The sequence below is a fragment of the Rutilus rutilus genome (genome assembly GCF_951802725.1).
Source record: "Rutilus rutilus genome assembly, chromosome: 10".
NCBI lineage: Eukaryota > Metazoa > Chordata > Actinopteri > Cypriniformes > Leuciscidae > Rutilus > Rutilus rutilus.
Window position 1 is genome coordinate 18305464 of NC_140215.1, and position 23653 is coordinate 18329116.

The 23653-nt window shown below is 36.1% G+C and overlaps 2 protein-coding genes across 10 annotated transcripts in view; one reads left to right on the top strand and one right to left on the bottom strand.

The window, feature by feature from the left end:
• The first annotated feature begins 220 nt into the window (after positions 1–220).
• Positions 221–3626, top strand: esd (esterase D/formylglutathione hydrolase). 3 transcript variants are annotated; one of them, XM_084420638.1, is made up of 9 exons: positions 221–373; positions 796–874; positions 951–1039; positions 1290–1388; positions 1868–1992; positions 2145–2264; positions 2371–2469; positions 2721–2888; positions 3327–3626. In XM_084420638.1, the coding sequence occupies exons 2-9, from the start codon at positions 807–809 to the stop codon at positions 3405–3407; spliced, it is 849 nt and encodes a 282-aa protein (XP_084276764.1). In that variant the 5' UTR covers positions 221–373; positions 796–806; the 3' UTR covers positions 3408–3626. The 3 variants fall into 3 exon arrangements, with proteins under 3 accessions (XP_084276764.1, XP_084276762.1, XP_084276763.1); XM_084420636.1 differs by having other exon boundaries at positions 348–536; XM_084420637.1 differs by having other exon boundaries at positions 348–524.
• A 3342-nt stretch (positions 3627–6968) lies between these two features.
• Positions 6969–23653, bottom strand: part of lrch1 (leucine-rich repeats and calponin homology (CH) domain containing 1) — a 46279-nt gene continuing 29594 nt past the window's right edge. Inside the window, exons 12-21 of one of the 7 annotated variants that reach the window (XM_084420632.1) lie at positions 23419–23496; positions 23253–23289; positions 21973–22086; positions 19431–19487; positions 19222–19291; positions 17957–18070; positions 14756–14865; positions 14467–14604; positions 13777–13854; positions 6969–7219 (exon numbers count right to left, since the gene is read on the bottom strand). In XM_084420632.1, coding sequence (XP_084276758.1) covers positions 7106–7219; positions 13777–13854; positions 14467–14604; positions 14756–14865; positions 17957–18070; positions 19222–19291; positions 19431–19487; positions 21973–22086; positions 23253–23289; positions 23419–23496 — 910 coding nt within the window. In that variant the 3' untranslated portion in view covers positions 6969–7105. Of the gene's footprint in view, positions 7220–8329; positions 10631–13776; positions 13855–14466; positions 14605–14755; positions 14866–17956; positions 18071–19221; positions 19292–19430; positions 19488–21972; positions 22087–23252; positions 23290–23418; positions 23497–23653 lie in introns of those variants that run through there. The other 6 variants (XM_084420628.1, XM_084420629.1, XM_084420634.1 and 3 more) reach the window with 6 other exon arrangements.

Below are 23653 nucleotides of genomic sequence, written 5' to 3' on the forward strand. Positions count from 1 at the left end.
TATCTACAAGGCCAGCATCATATATTTCGCCAGTAAAAATATGTTGTACAAATAATTATCAATTTCGAACTAAATATTGATTACAAAAATATATTCGACCTTTAGGGTAATTAATTCTTAATTTTGGACAAAAAAACATCCTATTTCCAAGATCACAATTATGTAGATCAAAGTGTTCATTAGCTGCAAATATAAAGTTTGGAAATGTCATTTCTTGGGCGCACACACGGAAGGACATTAAACAGACATATCTCTCGAGCGCCCCTGTATGACCAAAACGTAGAAGCACAGACCAAAAACGTAAGGGGGCGTGATTTTACGTCTTACGCTAACCCTGACGTCAGACTGGACTCCGAATCCTTTAGCTGCTGAGGTAAGTGCTACAAAATAATATCCAGGCCATTATCCTGCATGAAGAGGACTGTTACACGGGAGCTAAATAAAACTTACATTTCTTCAGCGTATGCTTTGGCATTCTTTCAAGCGTACCGAGGCGCTTCTTTGGGTCGTTTTCTGCAGATCCCGTAAGCAGTGCTGTGAGTTTGGCAGGCCAGTTACTGTAGTGCGCATGCGCAAACTCCATGAGTCTGGAGCGTTAAACATGAATTAGCTGTTCAACGAAATTATTGGATAAGCTAAGCTTCAAATGGTGTCCAGATATATGAAAAGTGATCACCCTTTATGTATTTGAAGTCATATCATGAAGTAGTTTGTGCATATGTTTGCATGCGAGTGCAAAGTGAGTCTATGAAATGTGATCTTTCATAACTCGAACTCTGATTTTTCTCAACTCAGTAAACGGCGCAATGGCACTGACGCAAGTTTCTTCTAATAAGTGCAGTGATGGATATCAAAAAGTGTTCGAGCATGACAGGTGAGAGACTGTAGGTTTCATCAAAGCCCCCGAATGAAACATACCTTACTGATCTTAACATCAACTCTATTTCCAGCTCTGAGTTAAAATGTAAAATGAAGTTCGCCATTTACCTTCCTCCCAAGGCTGAGAGCTCCAAATGCCCAGTGCTTTACTGGCTTTCAGGTACTTGAATTCATTCTGATTCTCTTCTCTAGGCCAGTTTGAGTGAATGAGCTTAACAATTTCATACTGCATCTGTAGTACACTAAATATTGTTGCCTTTAAGTACGTTTACATTTATGCTTTTAGCAGACACTTTTATCCAAAGTGACTTACAAAAGAGGAAAAAAATCAGTCTAAGAGCCAACAATAATTGTAATATACCAGTAATGTAGGCTACTAAAAATGTATTTCACCATACACTGTTTTCTAGGTTTGACATGCACAGAGCAAAACTTCATCACTAAAGCAGGGAGCCAGCAGGCGGCTTCTGAACATGGGATCATCATCGTAGCTCCAGACACCAGTCCACGTAAACATCTCAACATTTGTTATACCACACCACTACAGTTTCGAGTCCTGCTTGTCCATCTCTGGAGACATTACACCCTATAATTATGATTTCTGCTCGGCCAAATCCTAGAGATACATGGACCGACACATATTAATTATGGAAACAGGTGGATTGTGGGGCCGAACATTACTGCAACATATAGATAAAAAGAGTATCCCCTGAGGATCAAATAGCATTGTGACTTCCCAGTTTGGGTCAGGGTTTAGAGTTTCCCACCAGACAGTCACTCCACTGCTTGGAGAAATTCCAGTTAAAGCATAAATCAAATGTAAACTAATATTATGCCGTTTAAGTCTGTACTGTTGCTGTAAGAAAGTGGAAAAACCTCTGGCTATTGCTATTTTGTTGTCAGAAATATTCGAGTCAACCAACACTAAAATTTCCTCATTTACACATAAGCCCATGCTCAGAAAATGAGATGATTTTGCTCTCGTCAGGTGGCTGCAACATTGAAGGAGAGGAAGAGAGCTGGGACTTTGGGACAGGTGCAGGATTCTACGTCAATGCCACCCAGGAGCCCTGGAAGACCAACTACCGCATGTACTCGTATGTCACCGAGGAGGTGTGTACTTAAGCTCTGTTCCAAAAACCTAGTTAGTCACTAGGAAAACAAAGTTATACTCTGATGACTGTCACAGTTGAAAATTGAAACAGTGACACCTTAAACATTGGATCTCGCACTCATAGTCTTCATCACATTTCTTTTGTTCTCAGCTCCCACGACTGATTAATTCTAACTTCCCTGCTGATCCGGAGAAAATGTCCATCTCTGGTCACTCCATGGGGGGCCATGGAGCTCTCATTTGTGCACTTAAGAATCCTGGAAAATATAAGGCATATTTCATATTATATGCACTGCTTTCATCATTTAGTTATTTGAAGTTCAGATAGTCTATCTATATATTCTTTTTTTAATTTCTTGTGCATTTGCCTGTTTCAGTCAGTGTCAGCATTTGCACCCATCTGTAACCCCATACAATGTGCATGGGGACAGAAAGCTTTCTCTGGCTATCTTGGATCTGACAAGTCCACCTGGGAGGTAAGAGATGATCATATGTGTGGACTCAACCATTCAGAATTTGTGGTTGGTAAGATTTGTTTTAGTGTTTTTGAAATAAGTATCATGCTCACTAAGGCTGCATTAAAAAACAACAAAAAAAAAAACAGTAATATTATGAAATAATAATCAGTGCATAATCATTTTTTCTTAACATAGTTTTACCGTAGCACATTGCATTGTACAAGTACAACATTGCTTTATTTGTCTTCCTCTGTCTGTCATTTCCACAGCTGTATGATGCAACAGTATTGGCTGAATCATATTCCGGTCCTGAGCTTGATATTCTGATTGATCAAGGGCGTGATGACCAGTTCTTGTCTTCCAGTCAGCTGCTTCCTGACAATCTGATCGCTGCCTGTTCCAAGAAGAAAATTCCTGTAGTTTTCCGCCTTCAGCAGGTCAGTACTGAACACACCGTGATGAATGAGAGGAATGGCATGTTGGGAAATCTAATTGATTATCCAGTACCTGGGCTTTTTGTGCTGATAGCCACACTCCAAAATGGACACATACCAAGAACTGTAAAATGCTAGAATTCATGTGAATTTGTCACTGGAATTATTACTGTATGCTTATAATATGATTTGTAAGGAACATTTTTGTAATAAAATGAAAGCATTTTCACTTGTGGTCTCAGGTTTTTGGACCACATGGTGGTAGGACAGGTCTTTGAATTTTAAATAAACCTCAATAATAAATTTAATGCATTGACTTTTGTTATATTTTAAATACTCTCAGGATTAGATGTCACTGTTTAACCCTATACAATGGAGTATATATTTTAAGACAAAATCTGCTCTCTTCTGTTCAATCTTGTTTTTCTTTTGCTCTATCAGGGTTATGATCACAGCTACTATTTCATCTTCTCCTTCATCAACGACCACATCAAGCACCATGCTAAATATCTGAATGCCTGAAGCTATGCAACATGATTATGGCAACCAGCTCTCGTGCCTTCCAGATCATTACAAAACCTATCTACACACCTGGAAATGACATCAGAACCATGTCTCGACTAGTTCACCATCTCTCAAACTACAACGCAACCCTTTGTATTTTCTTATGCATAATTAACAGGGTGATGTTTAACTGTAGATACATTTCCTTAAATAAAGGCATTTGGTTGTGGTTTTGTATTTGTTGTTCTGCAGTGAATGATTTGAATTGAGTTGAGTTGTATTAATTACATAAATTCTGCAAATGACTCAGCTGCGCACAATTATTCTAAATGTCCTCATTTCACACATAAAGCAGGTTAAATGGTTCAGACATCTGATTAATGTAGTTTAGCAAATTACATCACCATTATGTCATGTCTACAGTATCCTGAATATTTAAGAAACAAACTAGTCTTTGAAGGTGAAAGTTTTTACTGGTAGAAGTTGGTACAAATGAACCATATTTACAGAGGTTAAGGCAAAAGGTGGAATGACATGCATGCTTTTCCCAAAAACATTACTGTACATGCACCTTAAAGTTCACAGAATTACAAAGGGGTAAAATCCCAAACACTGAAAAGACATGGAAAAATAAGTCCTATTTATAAAAATTAAAGTACAAAAATGTTTAGTACAAGCCTTTTCTCTTTATAATACATTGAAGAAGATGACAAAAAAATACCCACATAACATTCAGCAGTTTAAGGTGATTTATCAAACACATTAGTCATCTAATCAGCTGATATAGTTCCTCCAAATACTGTAATATAAATACCCCGCATAATACTATTTGCCAGTTGCCAAAAAAAAAAAAAAAAGTAGTTCCAAATACATAAAGTGCAAAACACTGTCATTTCAAAATCAAATCTGCATTTAAATCTAGTGTGTAAAGTAGTTTCACTACGTTTTCTCTGAAGTGGTGGGGAATGTTGATATTACAGTAATGATGCACAACTGTAGCAGAGATTTGGATACTGTACTTTAATGAATCTAAACTAAGGACAGAATTTATCAAAAGATACAGCAGTGAAAATGTGTATAAAATGGAACTATTGTACACTATTGTATGTATTGTATAACATAAAATAAATGTAAATGTTAAAGGCTTACCTCTTGTAAAACTATCACCAAACGCCAAAATTGTGCTCTCCCTTTCAAATGTCTCTAAAATTACACTTTCTAATCCATATTTCTATTCAATGCATTTTAATCAAATTATGACAGTATGAAGAATACCATTAGGATACACCTTTTTTTTTGTGTGTGTGTTTAAACTTCTGGCCAGATGTTTTGTTACTAATTACAGTATAATAATGCGAATAAGTTTTGAAATGAGTTCAACCTTGTGAGATTTTGTTGCCAATTAAAGGGATGATCCTTGTGAATGTATTTTATTTGTAATTATTCGCATGAATAAGTCTCTCTGAAATTATACTGTATATGGAAGTGTTATAATTGCTTTCATATAAGAACTTGAATCATAATAAAGCTGTTTTTTTGCCCTGTCAGTTCACATTAATAAAGTAAATTGTGCTTTAAATAAGTAAGTAAAATAGCCAAATATATTCTTACTAAAATAAGCACATCAAATATAAATGTTCTGTACATTATTCACATTCACACACCAATATCACATTACAAATCCTTCTACAAATACAAAACTCTTATTTTAAAAATATTTTTAAAGGACTGTATAAAACGATTGTGTTTGTAAATCAGTTTGATAAGAAAATAATTTTGGCAACTGTCAAATAATCTCCAGTGAGATTCCAGCTTCAAATGTTTTGGTCTGTTTCATGGCTGAATCTATGAGGAGATGAAGCTTTGGACATCAGACTTTCCGTAAGCAAATACGCACAAGTAGAACAAAGTAAAAAAAAATTAAAAATAAAAATAATGTCCTCAGACACACAAACCTTACATACAAAAAGTGCAAACATGTGCTCCCGTTCTCTCACTCTCACAAAAGAAACACTCTCCTGAAGATATCAAATGCACACACACAAAGAAAGAAAGGTATGTTGCGTTCTACTGTAAACACACTCAGACATTTTCTTTTAGTGATATAATAACTGACTGACAGGTAAGCAGAACAGAGACTGTATAAAACTATAGTGAGGCCACACTTCCCCTGAGACAAACATCAATGGCTCCCAAAAAAAACAAGTTAAAAAGTGGTTTACAGTTTTTCCTGATTGCCAACACACTATAACCGAATCATATGTCATAATTTCCCAAACCATTCATTCAGTTCTCAAAACAGACACATTTCTCAAACCGTTTAACACATTTCACCTTGTTTCACATTCCAATTTTCTCATTTTACATCGGTTTAACCACGTTCTCATTCATAAAACAAACACGTAATATAATTAACTCAAGTGTCACAATGTGAACTTAAAGAGCGCATTTTAGCCATGAGTAAACGTGAAGTATAGCAAACCTGATGACAAACCTCAGGATAATATAAATAGGAGCACAGGTGATTGTGCTTTCCTAACACTGGAGAGAGAGCTGAACGAATCATCTACAGGGGTTTCATACTATGTCTTACACACAGTATAACTTATTTTAGTATTATACTGTATGTACAGTAAACTATAGCACATGTTGTACACCCTCAACCTTGTGATTGTCAAATTAATTTGTTGCTATATTGTACTATATTTTACTATATGCCTAAGGGAGGTAGAGGAAGTCTTTTGTCAGAAGACCCAGAAACTGCTATAGTACTGTATAATTTAGTGACATTTGGCCGAAAGTGCAGAGGATGCAACGGTAATTGACAGTATACTGTGTTGTGTTGCATACCGGGTTCATATTCAATTCTTTGGTATTTGGTGCTTTTCATCTACTGTAAGATCACTTTAGTGTAATGAATTTTTTTTTTTCCTAATGCTCATTGTTGTATTTTACTGTACCTGCACTTTCCTTTATGTTGTATACTGTAATAGACATTTAGCTGAAAAATTATTCCCGCATATATATTGTTGTCCAGAGGTTTTTGACAAAGTGTTGTAAATTGATCTCACTGCTGTTCTCTAGGCAGGAAAGTAGTCTGTGTATTTGTAAGTTTGATTCTAACAAAAGAGAATATTTTGACTAAAATTTGATTTTGACCTGGAAGTTTGAGATTTGTGGAAGTTGGTGTGTAGTTTTGAGATGGTCTTTATAGTTGTGAGAATTGTTGAATTGATTTGTGTGTTCGCAATCGAGAAAAAATATAAAAAAGAAAAGAAAATCAATATCAAAACTGGGAGGACGAGTGTTTTAAATCTAGATCACTAAAGGCCCAACACAAATAGCATATAATCTAAACAAACACACACGCACTATATATATATATATATATATATATATATATATATATATAAAATCAGGAATTGTGCATCTCTCAACTAGCTGCTTAATAAATATGTATATTAAATAAAGGAATTTCATATCTTAAGCTAGTTTTTGAGCTAAATTTGCATACACGACTATGGCCTGGGCAACAGTGATCACATAACAGTACTAAATAAAAAAGTAAAGAAAGTGAGGAAAACATGAGCATATACCTGCAGTTGAGGATCAGCTAAGATAATAAGAATATATGGACAGTGTCCAGGGAATTTCTCAAAGATCATCTGGTGGTAGAGGTCCATCCACAGGGAATAGTGTGTGTTTGTGTGTGTGACTCATGTGAAGAGTGTCTGGTTGGTGGAAGTCTCATCCAGCAAAGCTTGGACAGTAATGCCAACTTTGATCAGCCCCTTCTCCTCCAGAATATGATGTGGCAGACATAATTTATCCTGGAGAGAGAGATTCACAAAGAGGACAAATGATGTGCTTAGTCAGAGAGGAAACAGACAGGGTCCCCACAGTTATAAGGACATTTTCAGGCATGAAGACGTTTTTTTTTTGAGATGTCAAATTATTAAAATCTCAAGTCATGTAATATTCTAAAGTGAATTATCCTTATTTTTATTTTTAAATTTGCTTACATTTAAGCTCAGCTCAAAACATTTAATTGTTCTCAAGAACAATTTCTTCAAACACATTCGAGTAATCGAGTAATCACAACAACTGTACATTTGACTGGTCAAAAGGAGTGGAAACCATAAAGAGAAATAAAATTACAAAAAAGCTTAATTAAAACTGAATGCACTAGCCACTAAATGCAGTTAATTAAACTCATAAAGACTCACCTCATTTAGCAGTGATGCCCAATATGATATCAGTTAATCAAACAATCAAAAATGTAATATATATATATATATATATAAAATATTTGCATCTCAGACACTAAAGCCTATACACACATACTGTACTGTTCAACGATTTGGGGTCAATAACAGTTTTTTTGTGTGTGTTTTGAAAGAAGTCTCTTCTGCTCTTCAAGGCTGCATTAATTTGATACAAAATACAGTTAAAACAGTAATATTGTGAAATATTTTTACAAATAAAATAACTTTTTTCTCTTTAAATATATTTTAAAATGTAATTTATTCCTGAGATGGCAAAGCTGAATATTCAGCATCATTACTCCAGTGTTCAGTGTCACATGATCCTTCAGAAATAATTCTAATATGCTGATTTGCTGCTCAAGAAACATTTCTTATTTTTATCAAAGTTACACAAACAGTTGTGCTGCTTTATATTTTTGTGGAAATTGTGATTCATTTTTTTCAGGATTCTTTGATCAAAAGAACAGCATTTATTTGAAATAGAATTGATTTCAAATACAAATCTTTTGTTACATTAAAACTGTTTACTGTCACTCAATACATTATTGAGCCCTTGCTGAATACATTCACTTCTTTCAAAAACAAACAAAAAAATATTACTGAATCCAAATGTTTGAACATTAACAAGAGCTAAATTGTAAGACAAGAATGTTTTAAAGAAACAACCACAAAGCTGAGAAAAACAACCCAAACTGTACATTTATTCCTTTTCATATATAGGATCATAAAAACCAATGCCGTACAAAGTCCATAAGCAGCAGCAGCAGCAGCAGCACTGCACATAATTCAACACTGAGAGGAGTCAAAGAGTCTAGATCTGGACAAACAGAAGCAGCTGATCAGTCAGAACATCCTATGCAGTCTTGTTTAAGCCTTTTACAAACACTTTTTGCATTTGCTAGCTTTTCTGAGAAATTATACCAAACAAAAGTTCCTGAAGAGTCAATTTGCCTTTTATTTTTGTCAAACTGGATGATGAAAGCAGTACCAATTATAACTGATGTGACCATACAGATAAGGTTCAAAGTGTTCTATATTTTGAGGAAATGATGTCAAGAGGCCTCAGTGACATCACTGTCGGCTCATTTGCAAACCGCTCCTTTGAATAATTCCTTTTATCTGTGATGAGATGAACAAGGTCATTATATTACGTGAGATAAAGATCAGAACCTAAAATAGAATCAGAGGATCCAATTAGAATCAACAGAAACCCTGTGCACGGACCTTCACAGCAGGTAATTACATACAACAGAGATTGCACTTCATTACTGAACTCATACAAATTGTGTTAATCTGATATTTCATAATTTAAAAACCTGCCTCAGCCCTTTATTACAGATAATTGATAGAATACATAAAGAAAATCTTCATGAAGAGCCCATTATTCCTCATTGTTTGGTTTGGATTAGTCACCTCTCTGTGGAATTATGCATATTACATTAATTAAGAAAATTGATTTGGTTCACTCCGTGTGTCATTTTGCTGTTCTGATTAACAGGAAATTAAAGAAACGATCCATTAGTCCTATTCGGATCTCTCTCATAAGGAGAAAGAAAATGCTATTGATGGTGTTTTGGATAAAATAACACTGTAATCATGTATGACTGCGCATGATATTTAATAATTTTCAATAACACATCAACTTGAAAAGATCAGTCCTTAACTGCTGCTTTTAAAAACACTGTTAACCAAAAGTTGCTGCTTTTTACATCCAACAGATTAATTAGCCCTTATGCTAATGATTCATATTTTTAACCTCACCGTACAAGACTTCTGTGCAAAGCAAAGCTATCGTTTTGCTTTAATGACATCTGGGCCTTCATTTACTCAAGTGTCCTCATATTATCGTCTATAAATTGTTTCTTTGAAGCAGACCTTGATTCCTGTTGATACATTGCTGGTCATTGGCATGATGCAAAACCTCCATATCCGTTTCTAGTATTTTAGTTTCGTCATGCAGATGCTAGTAACTATATCACTTATATTGTTTATATGTGAAATTTTCAAGAGGACCACAAAAATGTTCATCGTTATGACTGTTGAAATTCAACTTCACTCTTAAAAATAAAGGTTCCAAAAGGGGGTTTTCGCAGTGATGCCATGGAACCATTTTGGGTTCTTTAAAGAACATTTCCATTTTTTCGGTGTGAAGAACATTTGATATAATCTAAAGAACCTTTGTCCACCATAAAGAACCTTTTGTGGAATAAAAAAAATTCTATGGATGTTAAAGGTTCTTCATGGAACCAATAAAGAACCTTTATTTTTAAGTGTTTCTGCAACAAGATTTAGAGAGACTGAAAGTGAGTGAGAACGTGGCCATATGTCATTCCTTATTAAAGTGCTCAGTGCACCTCCAGCGTAAATGTTTGCAAAAAGTCTGTTTCCTTAGCATTTTGCAAAGACTAATAAATATTATATTCGTCAACTAATAAATAATACTCCCTCAAACATGAAAGCATCAAGTTCCTGTATTAAGGAGCACATGTTGTGTTACAAAAATGTTTTGTGTTATGTATGGTTTCACCATAGCCAAGTTAAGATATAAGTTTTTACAAATAACATTTGCTCCAACTGACAGGAATACATATTTTCCTTCAAAAAACAGGCAGTCTCCATTTTAAGACGTTCAATGTGCTTTCTAAGACAATAAATGATATAGATGTGTTATTTGTGTGTTTTAGTGCATGCATGTTATTTAAATTCACTCCAGCTGTAGGCCACAAACAGCATCACCAGACAGAAAACGTGAAGCAGACTTGAGCCAATCAGATCCCATATTTGCCAGGAAGGAGGTGGAGTCTGAGTGGACTCGGGGATAAGCTTCTTGACCTCTGTCTCTTTCTCCCTGCCACTCTCCACCTTTCCTTCCTTCTGCCTTGTTCCTGCGCTCTCCAACATGAGCAAGGCCGCGACCACGGCCCAGAGTGGACGCAGGTTACACTGCAGAACGTCATAAGCCGAACAGAGAGAGGACTGAGAGAGATTCAAAACATAGAGGGGATGACAAAGAGAACCAGGAAGAGGAAGAATTGAAGAGAATAGAGTAAGAATGAAGTATAGATGGAGGGAGAAACAAAGGGAAAATAAAACCAAATAAGAGGGAAAATGAGAAGAGGAGAGATCATTCGTTTGGCACCAGAGAAAGATAAGGAAGGTGATTAGACAGTGATAAAGGTCAAAGGTAAAATGCTTTGAGCTCAATAAACGGTAAGAATTCTGGATCATTCTCAGGAAACAGTGCCATATGTGTAAAAAATGCGTGTTCCCATGACTTATTTTAATTAACAAGATACTGGACTAAATCACATAGTTTGATACATTTCACTCGATTTAGTGTACTACTAAAGACAGTTTGAAATATTGTTGACAAAAAAGTTTATACTTTATTTAAAAAAAATGAGTTTTTCATCTAAATTAATCTCGTTCATCTCCATTACATGGGTTATAAACAGTGTTCTGTTCAACCTCTTTCACTGTGACATTTTACCTCTTTATAAATGACTTCATTTTTCTGACCTATTTAAAGAAATTACATCATAATATTTGTGTTTTTGTTGACCACATGGTTCAAACAAAGGTATATATTACAGTATTTCACGTATTTCTATTTGCTTTGATTTCTATTTGTTGATTCAGCTGTTTATAGAAACAAAAATGGTGATTATTATTATTTTTTTTATTTTTTTTTAAACTAATTCTTGGCACAAAGGGCAAGACCATTGATTAAATAATGTGGTGTGGTGCAAATACATTTGTTTTTCTTCAGAAATCATTCTAATATGCTGATTTGGTGCTCAAGAAACATTTTTTATTATTATCAAAGTTGAAAACTGTTGTGCTGCTTACATTTAAAAAATGTCTTTGTCACTTTTAAACCGTTTAATGTGTCTTTTCTGAATAAGTATTAATTTCTTTAAAAATAAAATCATACTGACACCAAACTTTTGAACAATAGTGTATATAATAATGTTTGAAAGTGTATAATTACAAACTTTCTGTGACTATTAAAAAAAAAAAAAAAAAAAATTCAGGATTCAGGAAATCAGGATTTCTCCTGAATAATATAAAATGTGAAATATGAGGGAAAAATAAAGTATGGCTTTTTTTTTCTAAATCAGCTTTTTAACCTTGTAAAATAAAGTAGGAAAAAATCCTCAAAATTTCAATCACAAATGGCACCATTTCCCGAGAAGGACCCTCTTACTGCCTTCTGAAAAAGAGTTTTCCGAGAGAGATGTTGAACGTTATAAGTCATTGTCTCTGTTTCAGAGGGCAGCTGTGGCTGGGACAGATGCTGTTAGCATGGTGGTTAGCAGAGCATGTGAAGTAGTGAGCGTATGCCAGGCACAAGTCAAGCTACAGCGTTAAAAACTGTACAAAGCAAGAGAGCTGCAAAAGCCAGTAAAGAGCAGAGCAGGTCAAGCTACACTAGTGCGAATTACACTACACCCCTAGTAAGTTAATAATAAAAACAATGATATATAAACAACCTATATAAGACCAAAAGTTACCAAACAAACAAGGCTTGCCACATTATCCCTAAACACGTTAACAGTATAAACTAGCCTGTTAAACAGTATCAGCTACACGTAACAGGGTAGCAAACACAAAAGACACATAATGACAAAGCTAGCTGCCATGCAGACTTGTAGTAGCTACTGCTACTACAGACACAAGCTATGACAACTACAAGGTTCCTGTATGGCACGATCAGAACAGCCTGTTATGAATGGCTTGGACCAAGCTCAACCCATAAAGACATGAAGACAACATCTGGGTTACTACAAGAAAGGCCACTGATATGGTAGAATAACCATTTTTTGGAGGGTAGGATGGCACAACCAATTGCCGAAACAAAAAACAAACTTTTGCACAGTTTGAGCAAGAATGTAAAAATTGACCACATGCACACAAAAAGAGATCTCAACAACAAACATTTCGTCCATGTTTCAAAGGAACACGGTCGTTGTGCTCATTGTTACTACTTTGGACAACAACGAATTGCTTCTTGTTTTGTGTTTAGGATAATGTATTACGCAAGTTGTTACACTGAAATAATGGTTTTATGGACGATTTACACAGAAATTCATTCCACTCATGTGTCAATATTCCATTGTCTGTTTATCACTCTCTGTCACAGCTCGAAGAAACATGATCATTTATCAGAGAGCAGGTCAGAGCCAGTAACAGGATGGAATGAAGCTCTGGCAATGGATGAAGCCTAAAGCCATGATGATGATAAAATCTTAATACAAGGGTATGATGCAGCTCTAGTATGAGGTTGTGAGAAAGTGCCTGTTACTGCTGTTCTATGATCAGTTTTCCCCCAAATCTATTGAATAGAGAAGGTCCAGGAGGATTTTGAAGCTGCTAAACACAAGGCTCCAAAATGTTTAAAGGCATGACTGATCATAGGCCAGTTTGAGGCAATCTCAGCTGCTTCAACCAATCAGATTAGGGGTGACTGATGATCAAAATCAGTTATGTCATCAAGTGAAAACATGTTTTTAACCATAACCTGTTTTTTAAGAAGCCCTGGGTGTACAGGTTCATTTGAACAAAAACTAATTTGAACTAATCAGGCAGGTTTCCCAGAAAGAGATTTAGATAAGTCAGGAAATTCAGTGGAAATCCCCCTTAACAGTCCACTTCAATGACAGACAAGTTATAATCTGTCAAATCTATAGGATCATGGTATTCATCAAATACGAATTAGACGACAGTCTCTTTAACAGCTCAGTTGGCAGTAATACCAGCAGCTATTTTCTAAGTAGGAAATATGAATACAAGAAGAACTCCTATTTACTTAAATGGGGAAAGACTGAAACTGTTAGAAACTGTTTGTCAGTAATAATACATTTCAAATAAGCAACCGAATCGGACAAAAATAGTATAATAAATTGTGCTTCTTTCGTTCAGTAACACTAACAATATATTTAATCTGTGATTGACTTCTTATACTGAGAAGACATCATTGTACCCCACCAATACCAGTAAATGAATGCTTTTAATTTAGGACAGTACATGAGATACTAGTACAGCAAAACCCGTACAAACAGTGGCCCTTGAAAAACAGATCTAGTTAATTTGGCATTCACAAAAAAGAATTACATATTCACCTGAGGGACTCCCATTTTCCTGCAGGCGTCCAAAAAGTTTTCAACGTTTCTGCGACATTTAGCCATGCTAAGCTTGGGCTGAAGGTTTAAAGTGTCCATGTGCAGATATCAAAAAAGAGAGAAAAAAACAGGTTAACGAACTTCAGTCAACATACACTGTTCAAACGTTTGGGGTCAGTACGATTTTTTACAAATAATTTATACTCTTATTCATCAAGGATGCATTAATCTAAATTGACAGTAAAGACATTTAAAAAGTTACAAAAGATTTCCATTTCATATACAAGCTGTTCTTTTGAACTTTCTACTCATCAAAGAATTTCTGAACAAAATAAGTATCAAAGTGAAAGCAGCACAACTGTTTTCAGCATCGATAGTAATAATAAATGTTTATTGAGCATCAAATCAGCATATTAGAATGATTTCTGAAGGATCATGTGACACTGAACACTGGAGTAATTCAGCTTTGCCATCAAAGGTATATATATTTTTGTAATATATTAAAATAGAAAACAGTTATTTTACATTGTAATAATATTTCTCAATATTACCGGTTTACTAAATGTAGAATAAGAGAATTCAAAAATTAAAACTTAAAATTTATTTTTAGATTAGATTACTGACCCCAAACATTTGACCGGTAGAGTATAGTGTTTGTGTGAATGTGTGGATCATTCAGAGATGACTCACCACTGCAGGGGATGGTACGTGGATACTGGCCACTGAACGCGGCTGAATGTGATTGACTAAGTGACAAAGCACGACCCCGTCCATGAGAGAGGAGCCCAGATCTCCAGGAAGAGCTACTTTCAGTCTGCTCTCAATACTCTGGCAAAATCAATGTGATTTGGTAATAAATAAAACATTTTCATTTAAATCTTAAATCTTGTGGGGTCATTTTTAGTCAGTTAAGCTAACTGACCAACTAACTAATACAGTTAGTTTATATACTCAGCTTCTGCGTGAGTGTGTTTCGTACCTCTCGTAGTTGCTCTGTGAGCTCTAGCTCCTCTCTGAGCTGCTCCATCTTTCTCCTCATGGTGAACTGAGGATCCACTGATTCCAAAGTCTTTTGCGTCCTGAAAAACACTGTCACACAACTGAACCGTCATCAGTCTGCAGAGAGCACGTTATATCTCTTGTCTTATTCCCACATGGATAAAGACACAATTTAAAGTCAAATCGATAATAATATCGGAAAACGTTAGGTTACATATGGCGATTTTGACATTAAATGTCACTACTTTTGGCATTATGTGTACATTTGGCATTTTAATGGACAAAAGGCTTTTATTTTCATTCTTTATCACAATGAACATTCTGAACTTTGAAGGCACTGTCCATATCTGACAATCACAGCCTTTATTATATGATATTTCCCCACAAGGGGGAGCACTGGTCTAGACATGAGAGAAAGGAAGATTGAGAAAGACAAGAGCACAACACTTCATTCCACACATCTGAGTATTCCTTCACCTCTAGTTGCATAACTACTCATCCTGTGAAAAAATTAAAGGAAGAGGACAGTATGAAGGGAACACTAAAAAGATGTTATTCCAGAACATTCCTCCCTCTTTTTGTTGTTTCACAGTTTAAAGCCCTGGAGCCATGTTTCTGTGCTTGGACATTGATGTAATACAGCAAGCATATGCTAGACTTCTCTGGGCAGTGTGTTTGTGTGTGTGGTCCTGGTAAACCCTACATTAACAAAATGTCCCCACAAAAACGGCAATATCTGAAATCGTTGTGAGGAAAACAGCTTATAAATCATACTAAGCGTTGTTTTTTGAAAATGTAAAAAAGTTTTCTGTGATGGTAGGTTTAGGGGTAGGGTTAGCGTAAGGGAATAAAACATACAGTTTGTACAGTATAAAAATCTGGGGAAAGTCCCCATAAAACATGAACGTGTGTACCTACTTAAACATTTTTGGGGCAAATTTATACCCCAAAGTGAGATCAATCTGACAAAATCTCCTTTGGTAAAAAAAAAAATAGTACAAAGTAAATAAAGTTGTTTTTTATTGTAAAAATCCAGATAGGATAACTAGCAGTATGTAAAAACAGTAGAAGTCTACGGAACGTCCCCATGTAGATGGCTGAACTTGTGTGTATGTGTGTTAGCATCAGGGAGAAAAAAAAGATGGCTTAAAAGTCATGTGTCGTGTTTCACAGCCTATTTACCTACTTAAACGTGTGTATTTATTATGTTTATGTATACTTCTTTTTTTCTGCCAGCCTAACATAGAAACACTGACTCAACCAATGCGGTGAGTTTTGGGGCGGGGCTATCTGTTTATTTACCAAAAGCAAACCAAGCTGTGTTTAAAGTAAAAAAAAAAAAAAAAAAGTAAGCTAGTGACACAAATTAAACTTTAGCTTTAAAACAAAGTGTCTTTCTCTCGCATTTTCTTTAGTTTCTATCTCACCATCTCTCTAAGAGCAACACACATATCAATTCAACCCAGTATTGGCAAGAATAAGATTCATTCTCGCATTTACGGTCACATCGTGTGCTAAGACAGTAAGAATTCCAGAATATTATCAACAAACTCACAGGTCAAAGAACGAAACAACACACCAGAGAATTTCTGACATCTAACAGGAAGTTACAAATTCTCCAAGTTCTCTAAAAGTATTAATCTTACGGACAGAAATAGACCTCTGTAGAATCCGAACATTACATCACTCACAAAGTGCATAATTGCCTAATCTGGTTATGATTTTAACTACCAAAAAGAGTGTAGTAGGCCTACTCTCTGTTTAAAGACTTTTCACAGATTTCCCCTAAAATTGGTTTAGGATTCCACCCGAGTCTCCTAATAATATGAAGTTCAATAGTACCCATTAGTATAAAGCTATTCATTACTAAAATGTTTTTTTTTTTTTTTTTTCTCCATTACAACCTCTATCTCTTTCTTTCTCGTAAGACGATGAGCAAGTACATATGTCTCCTGGCAGTTTTTCATCCACTGAAAGCATTTCCTCTTAAATGGAGGTCTGATTTTCCCTCTGGGGCCATTATCTAATGCTTCAAAATAGCAGCTCTATAAATACACGCATCTCCATTTAAAGCCACTGGGCCACCCCAAATTTCAGCCCAACCACATCCTCTCTTTCACTCCTGTGTTTTAAAAGACCCTTTAATGCTACAACACAAGCCTCAGAACCATTTTTTACTTTCATACAAAAAAATGTCAGTACATGAGGAGTGACTATTTTACTAAGCTCAAAGGTATGGTTCACTCAAAAATGAAAATTCTATTCTCATTTACTGACATTCATGTCATTTCAAACCGGTACGACTATTTCTGTGAAGCATAAAATAAGATATTTTTATTGTTATTTTTGTCAAACAATGTAAGTCAATGGTCACCACCACGGGTTTGGTTACCAACATTATTCAAAATATCTTCTTTTGTCTTCCGTAGAAGAAAGAAAGTCATACAGGTTTGGAATGATGCAAGTAAATGATGACAGAATTTTTATTTTTGGGGTGAACTAACCCTTTAATTGGAAGCTGGTGCTAGTGAATCTTGTCAGGAAATAATTATTTAATTATTCTTAAATCTTTCAACCAAACGTTGAAAGTGAAATGTTGGTCAGTGAAGTATTCTGAAAAACAATTTGTCATTTCTAAAAGCTGATACTCAAGCATTAAAAGAGACAAAAAGTTGGACAAACTAGATTTTTACATTGTCTGAGGATAATGAAAATAATGCTTGCCAAGCAAATATCTGCTGCCATCATGCTAGGGTACTGTGGGTGGTTGCCAGAGCGTTGCAATGCGTTGGAGTTGTGTGTTGCAAAGCAGTTGCTAGAGTGTTCTGGATGTTATTAGGCATTGCTACTGTATGTGGTATCTAGAGAGTTGGGTGTACTAGGGCGTTGGCTAGGCGGTTCTGGGTGTTTTAACACCCTGTAGTGCAAAGACTACAGAATAAGTTTCAAACTAATTTAATATTTAGGGTTAAGGGTGTATTCACATTTCTATGATAGTGACTCAATGCCTTAGCATTCAACAAAAAAGGAAAAAAAAATAAATGAAGAAAATGAATAAAAATATACAAATTCTAATAGATAATTATGAAGAAACACCTGACATTTCATCTTTGACAAGAAAACTCAAAGAGACTAACTGTTAGGTATGTGACTGTACAGGATGATACTTGAGCAGACCTACCACTGCTTGGCATGTCTCCTTCAGCTGGGCTAGGGGGCGTGTCTCTATCGGTGGGCAGGGCCTGTGTAAGTGGGAGGGGACAGGGCCGAGTCGAGCATGGCACAGAGGGCGAAGCTAGATGCAGGTATCAACACAAAGGGCAGTGCCAGTAGGAGGAGGAGCCAAACAAGGGATTTTCATTGGAAAACCAAAGGAAACAGGCAGGGGTTTCAGGTATCAGTCAGAAAATGGGAGGATGCCGAGCAACAGTAGTTTGTGTAATAAGAGCACACAAGCAGGCAAGCAGCAGTTCAGGGAAACAGGTAAATAAAAGGGAAGAGAAGGAAACAGGAAGATATGCAAAGCAAAGTGACGTAAATACAGCACAACACAAAAGAGAAATATTAAAAACAAAAGAAGTCAATGTTAACAGTATTTCAGTACCAGTTTGTTGGCATGCTGTTATGCGCCTGGTACAAATGACTATTATTTATGTCAGACTCTGGGTATGATAATGCTGTTAAAGGGATAGTTCACCCAAAAATAAAAATCTGTTATCATTTACTCACAAGGTGTTCCAAACCTGTATACATTTCTTTGTTCTGCTGAACACAAATGAAGATGTTTTGAAGTAAGTTTGTAACCAGCCATATCCATATCAACCATATCTTCCTTTGTGTTCAACAGATGAAAGAAATGTATACAGGTTTGGAACAACCTGAGGTTGAGTATGACAGAATTTTCATTTTTGGGTGAACTATCCCTTTAATGTTAGACATAAATAACAGATCACAGATAATGACGCAAACACTAGCTTAGATGTTAGAGGGGGAAGCAACAAGAAGCCTCTAGGCAGCTAAACAAACAGCTACATCAATTAAACTGCATCCAGATGAAGTCAAGCAAGTTGTTTTGTCTATTTATTTAACTGTACACATTAGTAATGAATGGTATATATGTGGAATATATCAAATGTATGTGTAAATAAAAAGAAAATAGGACATATTCAAATATTTTCTAAACCAGATGCAGTTTAGCCCCCAAAGCCAAGAGAGTAATACTAAACAGCAGTATATGTATGCATAAAAAGCCTGACTGTAATGTTGCATAACAGTTATGAGCTTGACAGGATGACAGGTGTTTGCAACAGACAAAAATATCTTTATACACAAACACTTCGACCTCTAATTACTTAAATGTGCTGATAATAATGAGAGAGTCCAAAGCCACCCCTGCCAACCAGCGCATTGGCACCACGTGTGTTAGTAAAACAACACTGTTCTCACCTGATCTGGGCTTCAGACCAAAGGGAGGTGAGCTCAGTGTGGGGCTGGAAACTGGGGTTTTGTCTTCATTCTGGTACATGACACAAACACACTCAGCACAAGTGCACTGAACCAAGTCAAATTCAGTTTTAGAAGTGTAAAGTGCACCTTATGATCAGAACAAAGCCATGGTAACATTAAATGGTAATGATAACATTAAAAAGATTTACCTCGGTAACTTGGTTCTCACAACTATCATATGATCCTTCCTGGCCAATCACGTCGCCCTATGAGTGATAAAAAAAACAGTCTGTGAGATTCTTGAGATGATGTAAGACGTTAACAAACAAGCTCTTTAGACATAGTGAAACAATGCATCACTGTTCTCTGAATCGATTCGATATGACTCAGTCTTTCTTTCTCCGTCTCTGTTTGTTTTCCTCTTTTATAAGATAATTGCATGATTCTCAATCCCCATGAGTAAATTTACTTTTAATTTCTATTCAGTTCATGCAGGCTACATTATGGACTAAAAGTACATGGACCAATATGTTGGAATTAATACTACACAATTAAGACAAAAAAATGCATCCAGCACCACAAATATGACAAATACTGTATATTAAAGGTCCCATATTGTACACCTTTCTGGAGTTTTATTTTAGATGTTGATGTCCTTAAGAATATATATTTGCAGTATAAGTACCAAAAACCATCTCAATATATTTTTACAGCTCCTTTCTCAGGAGCTCTGCTAAGAACAGGTCGATTTTGCCCTGTCTAATTATTATTCATGAGCCTCTCTTCTGATTGGCCTGTTGTTTTCTGAGTGACGCACGGCCAGGCCAACAACAGGTAACTAGGGTCATGTATGCTGTAGCCTGCTGTGGCTTAGTGATGCTCACAAGTAAGGTAAATAAAACACCTGTAATGATGGATATTGCTGAGGGAAATGTTATCCGGCCTTACATGTTCGAGCCGGACTCAGACCCCGAATCGGCGACGACAGGAGACAAACAAACACCTCCTCAAACGCGCTTACAAAAGGATGTTTCAGAATGATAAGTAATGTTTTTTTTACGCTGACTCCATAATGTAACATAAGATGTGTTACAAGTTTATTTACAGGGACCCAACAATGTAGGGACTGCAGCATCTTTGATGAGTAGCTTCTTTGAAAAACCGGCATTTAACTGTGCCTGATTGACGAAGCGGTCACTTGTGAAATGTGCAGAACAGGCGGTTAAGGTTGAACTAAATTGCTGTGGTATCTCCGAATAAATAAACATTAGCCACTGGTCTCTTATGTTAATGTTGTTCAGAAGCCTGTGTAATGATGTAGTTTCCTGACATCCATCGACTGAACAGCGTTTTCTCGACATGTTTCCGTGTTGTTGTTGCTCATCAATGGCATGGACGCGATGTTGTCTGGGGGTTGGGCATAAGGAGGGAGGGACGGTGGGCAGTGTTCGGGGTGGTGACTGAAGGCGGTAACTGATGTCACATTTTTACGGAAGTCACAAAGGCTCGTGAAAAGGCACAGCTACTGTATGCAGGCTGTGTGCAGTTGTCTGTGGATTGACTGTTTTGAAACTTATATGGTAGTTACATAGCCCCTAGACCTCTGTTATCATGAAAAAAGCCAGGAAATTTCAGTTTTGACAATACAAGACCTTTAAGTGAAAATCACTTAATATATTTATTTTACTCTTTGCAGCAGATGACAGCACAATCAAATTCTAGTGTTACTGTGAATGATTCAGTGCATATTATAAAAATAAAAAAATAAAAATCAGAGCAGAAAAGAACATGGTATGTTGGTAACCAAACACATTTCTCAAAATATCTTCTTTGCCCCCCGGTTTCACAGACAAATCTTAAACTAGTCCCAGATTAAAATGCATGTTTGAACTGTTTTAACTAAAAGCAACTTGCACTGACATTTCTTAAAGTATGTCAGTGGCATTGTTTTGTCTCAAGATGCACACCAGTAATGTATTTTTCTAAGGCATGTTTATAAAAGCTACTTAAATGTCCTAATTGATCTAAGGCCTAATCCTGGCTTAATCTAAACCCGGTCTGTGAAACCAGGCCTATATGTCCCACAGAAGAAAGAAAGCCAGTTTTGGAACTGAGAAAATTATATTTTTGGTTGAACTCTCTCTTTAACTATAACTCTGACCAATAGGCAAAACACTATTTTAGCACTGTTTGAGCAATCTGGCATCTCACATTCTGGTGTGGAGCACCCACTTTTCAAGATCCAGTTACTTCCAGATGGATAAAATCAAGTTCAGCCCAACATTTCTTTTTCACTCAGAAATGTGTCAAATTACAAAAGTAAAAAAGGTTGCAGGAATGAGAATTCACATTGATTTTAATGAACGAACATGCAAGGGCGGCAGGGGACAAATAGAACTAATGAATGACAGGCGTTCCAATTCTGTCGAAATCTACAGAGATTTATTATGAGTTCTGTTGACACAGATTATGCGTGGGTCTTCTGGGAATGAACTGCATGTTTACAATAGCACAACTACAACAAGAATGAAGTCACCACAGCACAAACAATAAGCACATAATGTGGCAGCTACATCGGAACCACTTGTTTGGGTAATTTCGGTACAAAGTGAACTGCATACGTATGACAAACACATTTGCACCGGATGATGAATCATTCCTCAGAGTGCAGCTGACTAGTACAAGTTGTCCAAGTTTTCAACGGTCAAACAGGGTGTATCTATAGGCTGGATGGCAGGATTTTCAGATTACCTGTTGTGCCATGTGCAGGGCATACTGTTGGCATGCGAGCTGGGCCTCGAGCCGGGCCCGTTCTAGAATGTACTGTCTCTTCCTCTGGAACTCCCAGCATTCTCCAGGAGCCGCCTTCAATGACAATCACTGCTCTTAAGACCATGACACTACGGCTTACCAACCACAGCACACATCACACTGGTAAAAACAGCCCTGGAGTCTAACTGCCTGTAACTATAGCATAGAAGCTACAAGGCTAACCAGAACTTTTGACCACCATGGCTACAGTTGATTACAGTTTTATCTTTAATAATAGTCAACAGCCTTTTCATCCAAATAATCAGATCACAACACAGGAAACTACGCACACAAACAACAACACACACAAAAAAACAACACATTGATAGACCACTGCACACGGAAAACACAACATATACTACCGTTAAAAAGTTTGGGGTCAGTACGTTTTTTTTTTTTTTTTGAGAGAGAGAGAGAGAAATGAATATTATTCAGCAAGGATGTATTAACTTGATAAAAAGTGAAAGTAAAGACATGTATACTGTTACAAAAAAAAAGTATTTCAAATTTTTTTTCTTTTGAATGTTCTATTTATCAAAGAATTTAAAAAAAGTGTGTTTCTACAAAAATCTAAATCAGCAACACGTTTCTTTGGCACCAAATCAGCAAATTAGAATGATTTCTGAAGGTGACATGAAAGACTGGAGTAATTGTTGCTGAAAATTCAAGAATAAATGACAATCAAATAAATTAAATTAAAATAGAAAACAGCAATATTTCACAATACGACTGGTTTTACTGTATTTGTGAACACAAAAATGCAGTCCTGGTGAGCATAAGAGACATTAAAAAAATGTGTACCAACCCAAAACTTTTGAAGTGTAGTGATAGTACTTCAAACCACTACACTAGAGAGGCTACTGTGAGTGTAGAACTTCATCATTTTCTTTAGTTCAGTTTAGATAAAGGATTTTTACAGCTGCTCTTGAAAGAATGAAAAACGAGCAACTTTTGATATTATAAACCCCATGTAAAATGATGTCACATAACTGACGTCACATTCACATTCTAAAAGGTGTATGAAAGACAATCCTCCTGGGAAACGGGTCAACCTTCAACAACAACCCTCTGATCTCAGAGGAACTCTAGAGAAACACTGCAGTCTACAGATCCACTATAAAGAGGAACTGAACAGGATGCTCAGAGGAACCAGTAAGGTCCTGTAAGTGAAACTTGTCAAACAGTTATATAACTTAGACACATATGTACTGGCATTTTACCTTAGGTGTCGCCTGACTCTCATCACTCTCTTGGCCACTGCAGGAAGACGAAAACAAGAATGATGCGTTGGTAAACAATTAAACATGCAAAGCAGCATTTGAATGTACTACTACTACTACTACTATTTTGTACTCGTTAATATACTGTGACGTTAAAGTCACTTACTTGAGCGACTCGTCTACTGTAACCATTTCCACAGGGTAAAGCTTAATACCAGAGAGATCAGCCGAGTTCATGTTAACCCTTTACATAAACAAAAGAGTCAAGTCAATTTTATCTGTATAGCACTTTTCACAATACATATTATTTCTACTGAGACAACCATGCATGTTGTGGCAGTTCATGGTTTTACAGTTATAGTTTGTTACCAATGCTAAATAGCTAACTCAAAGAAATGCAT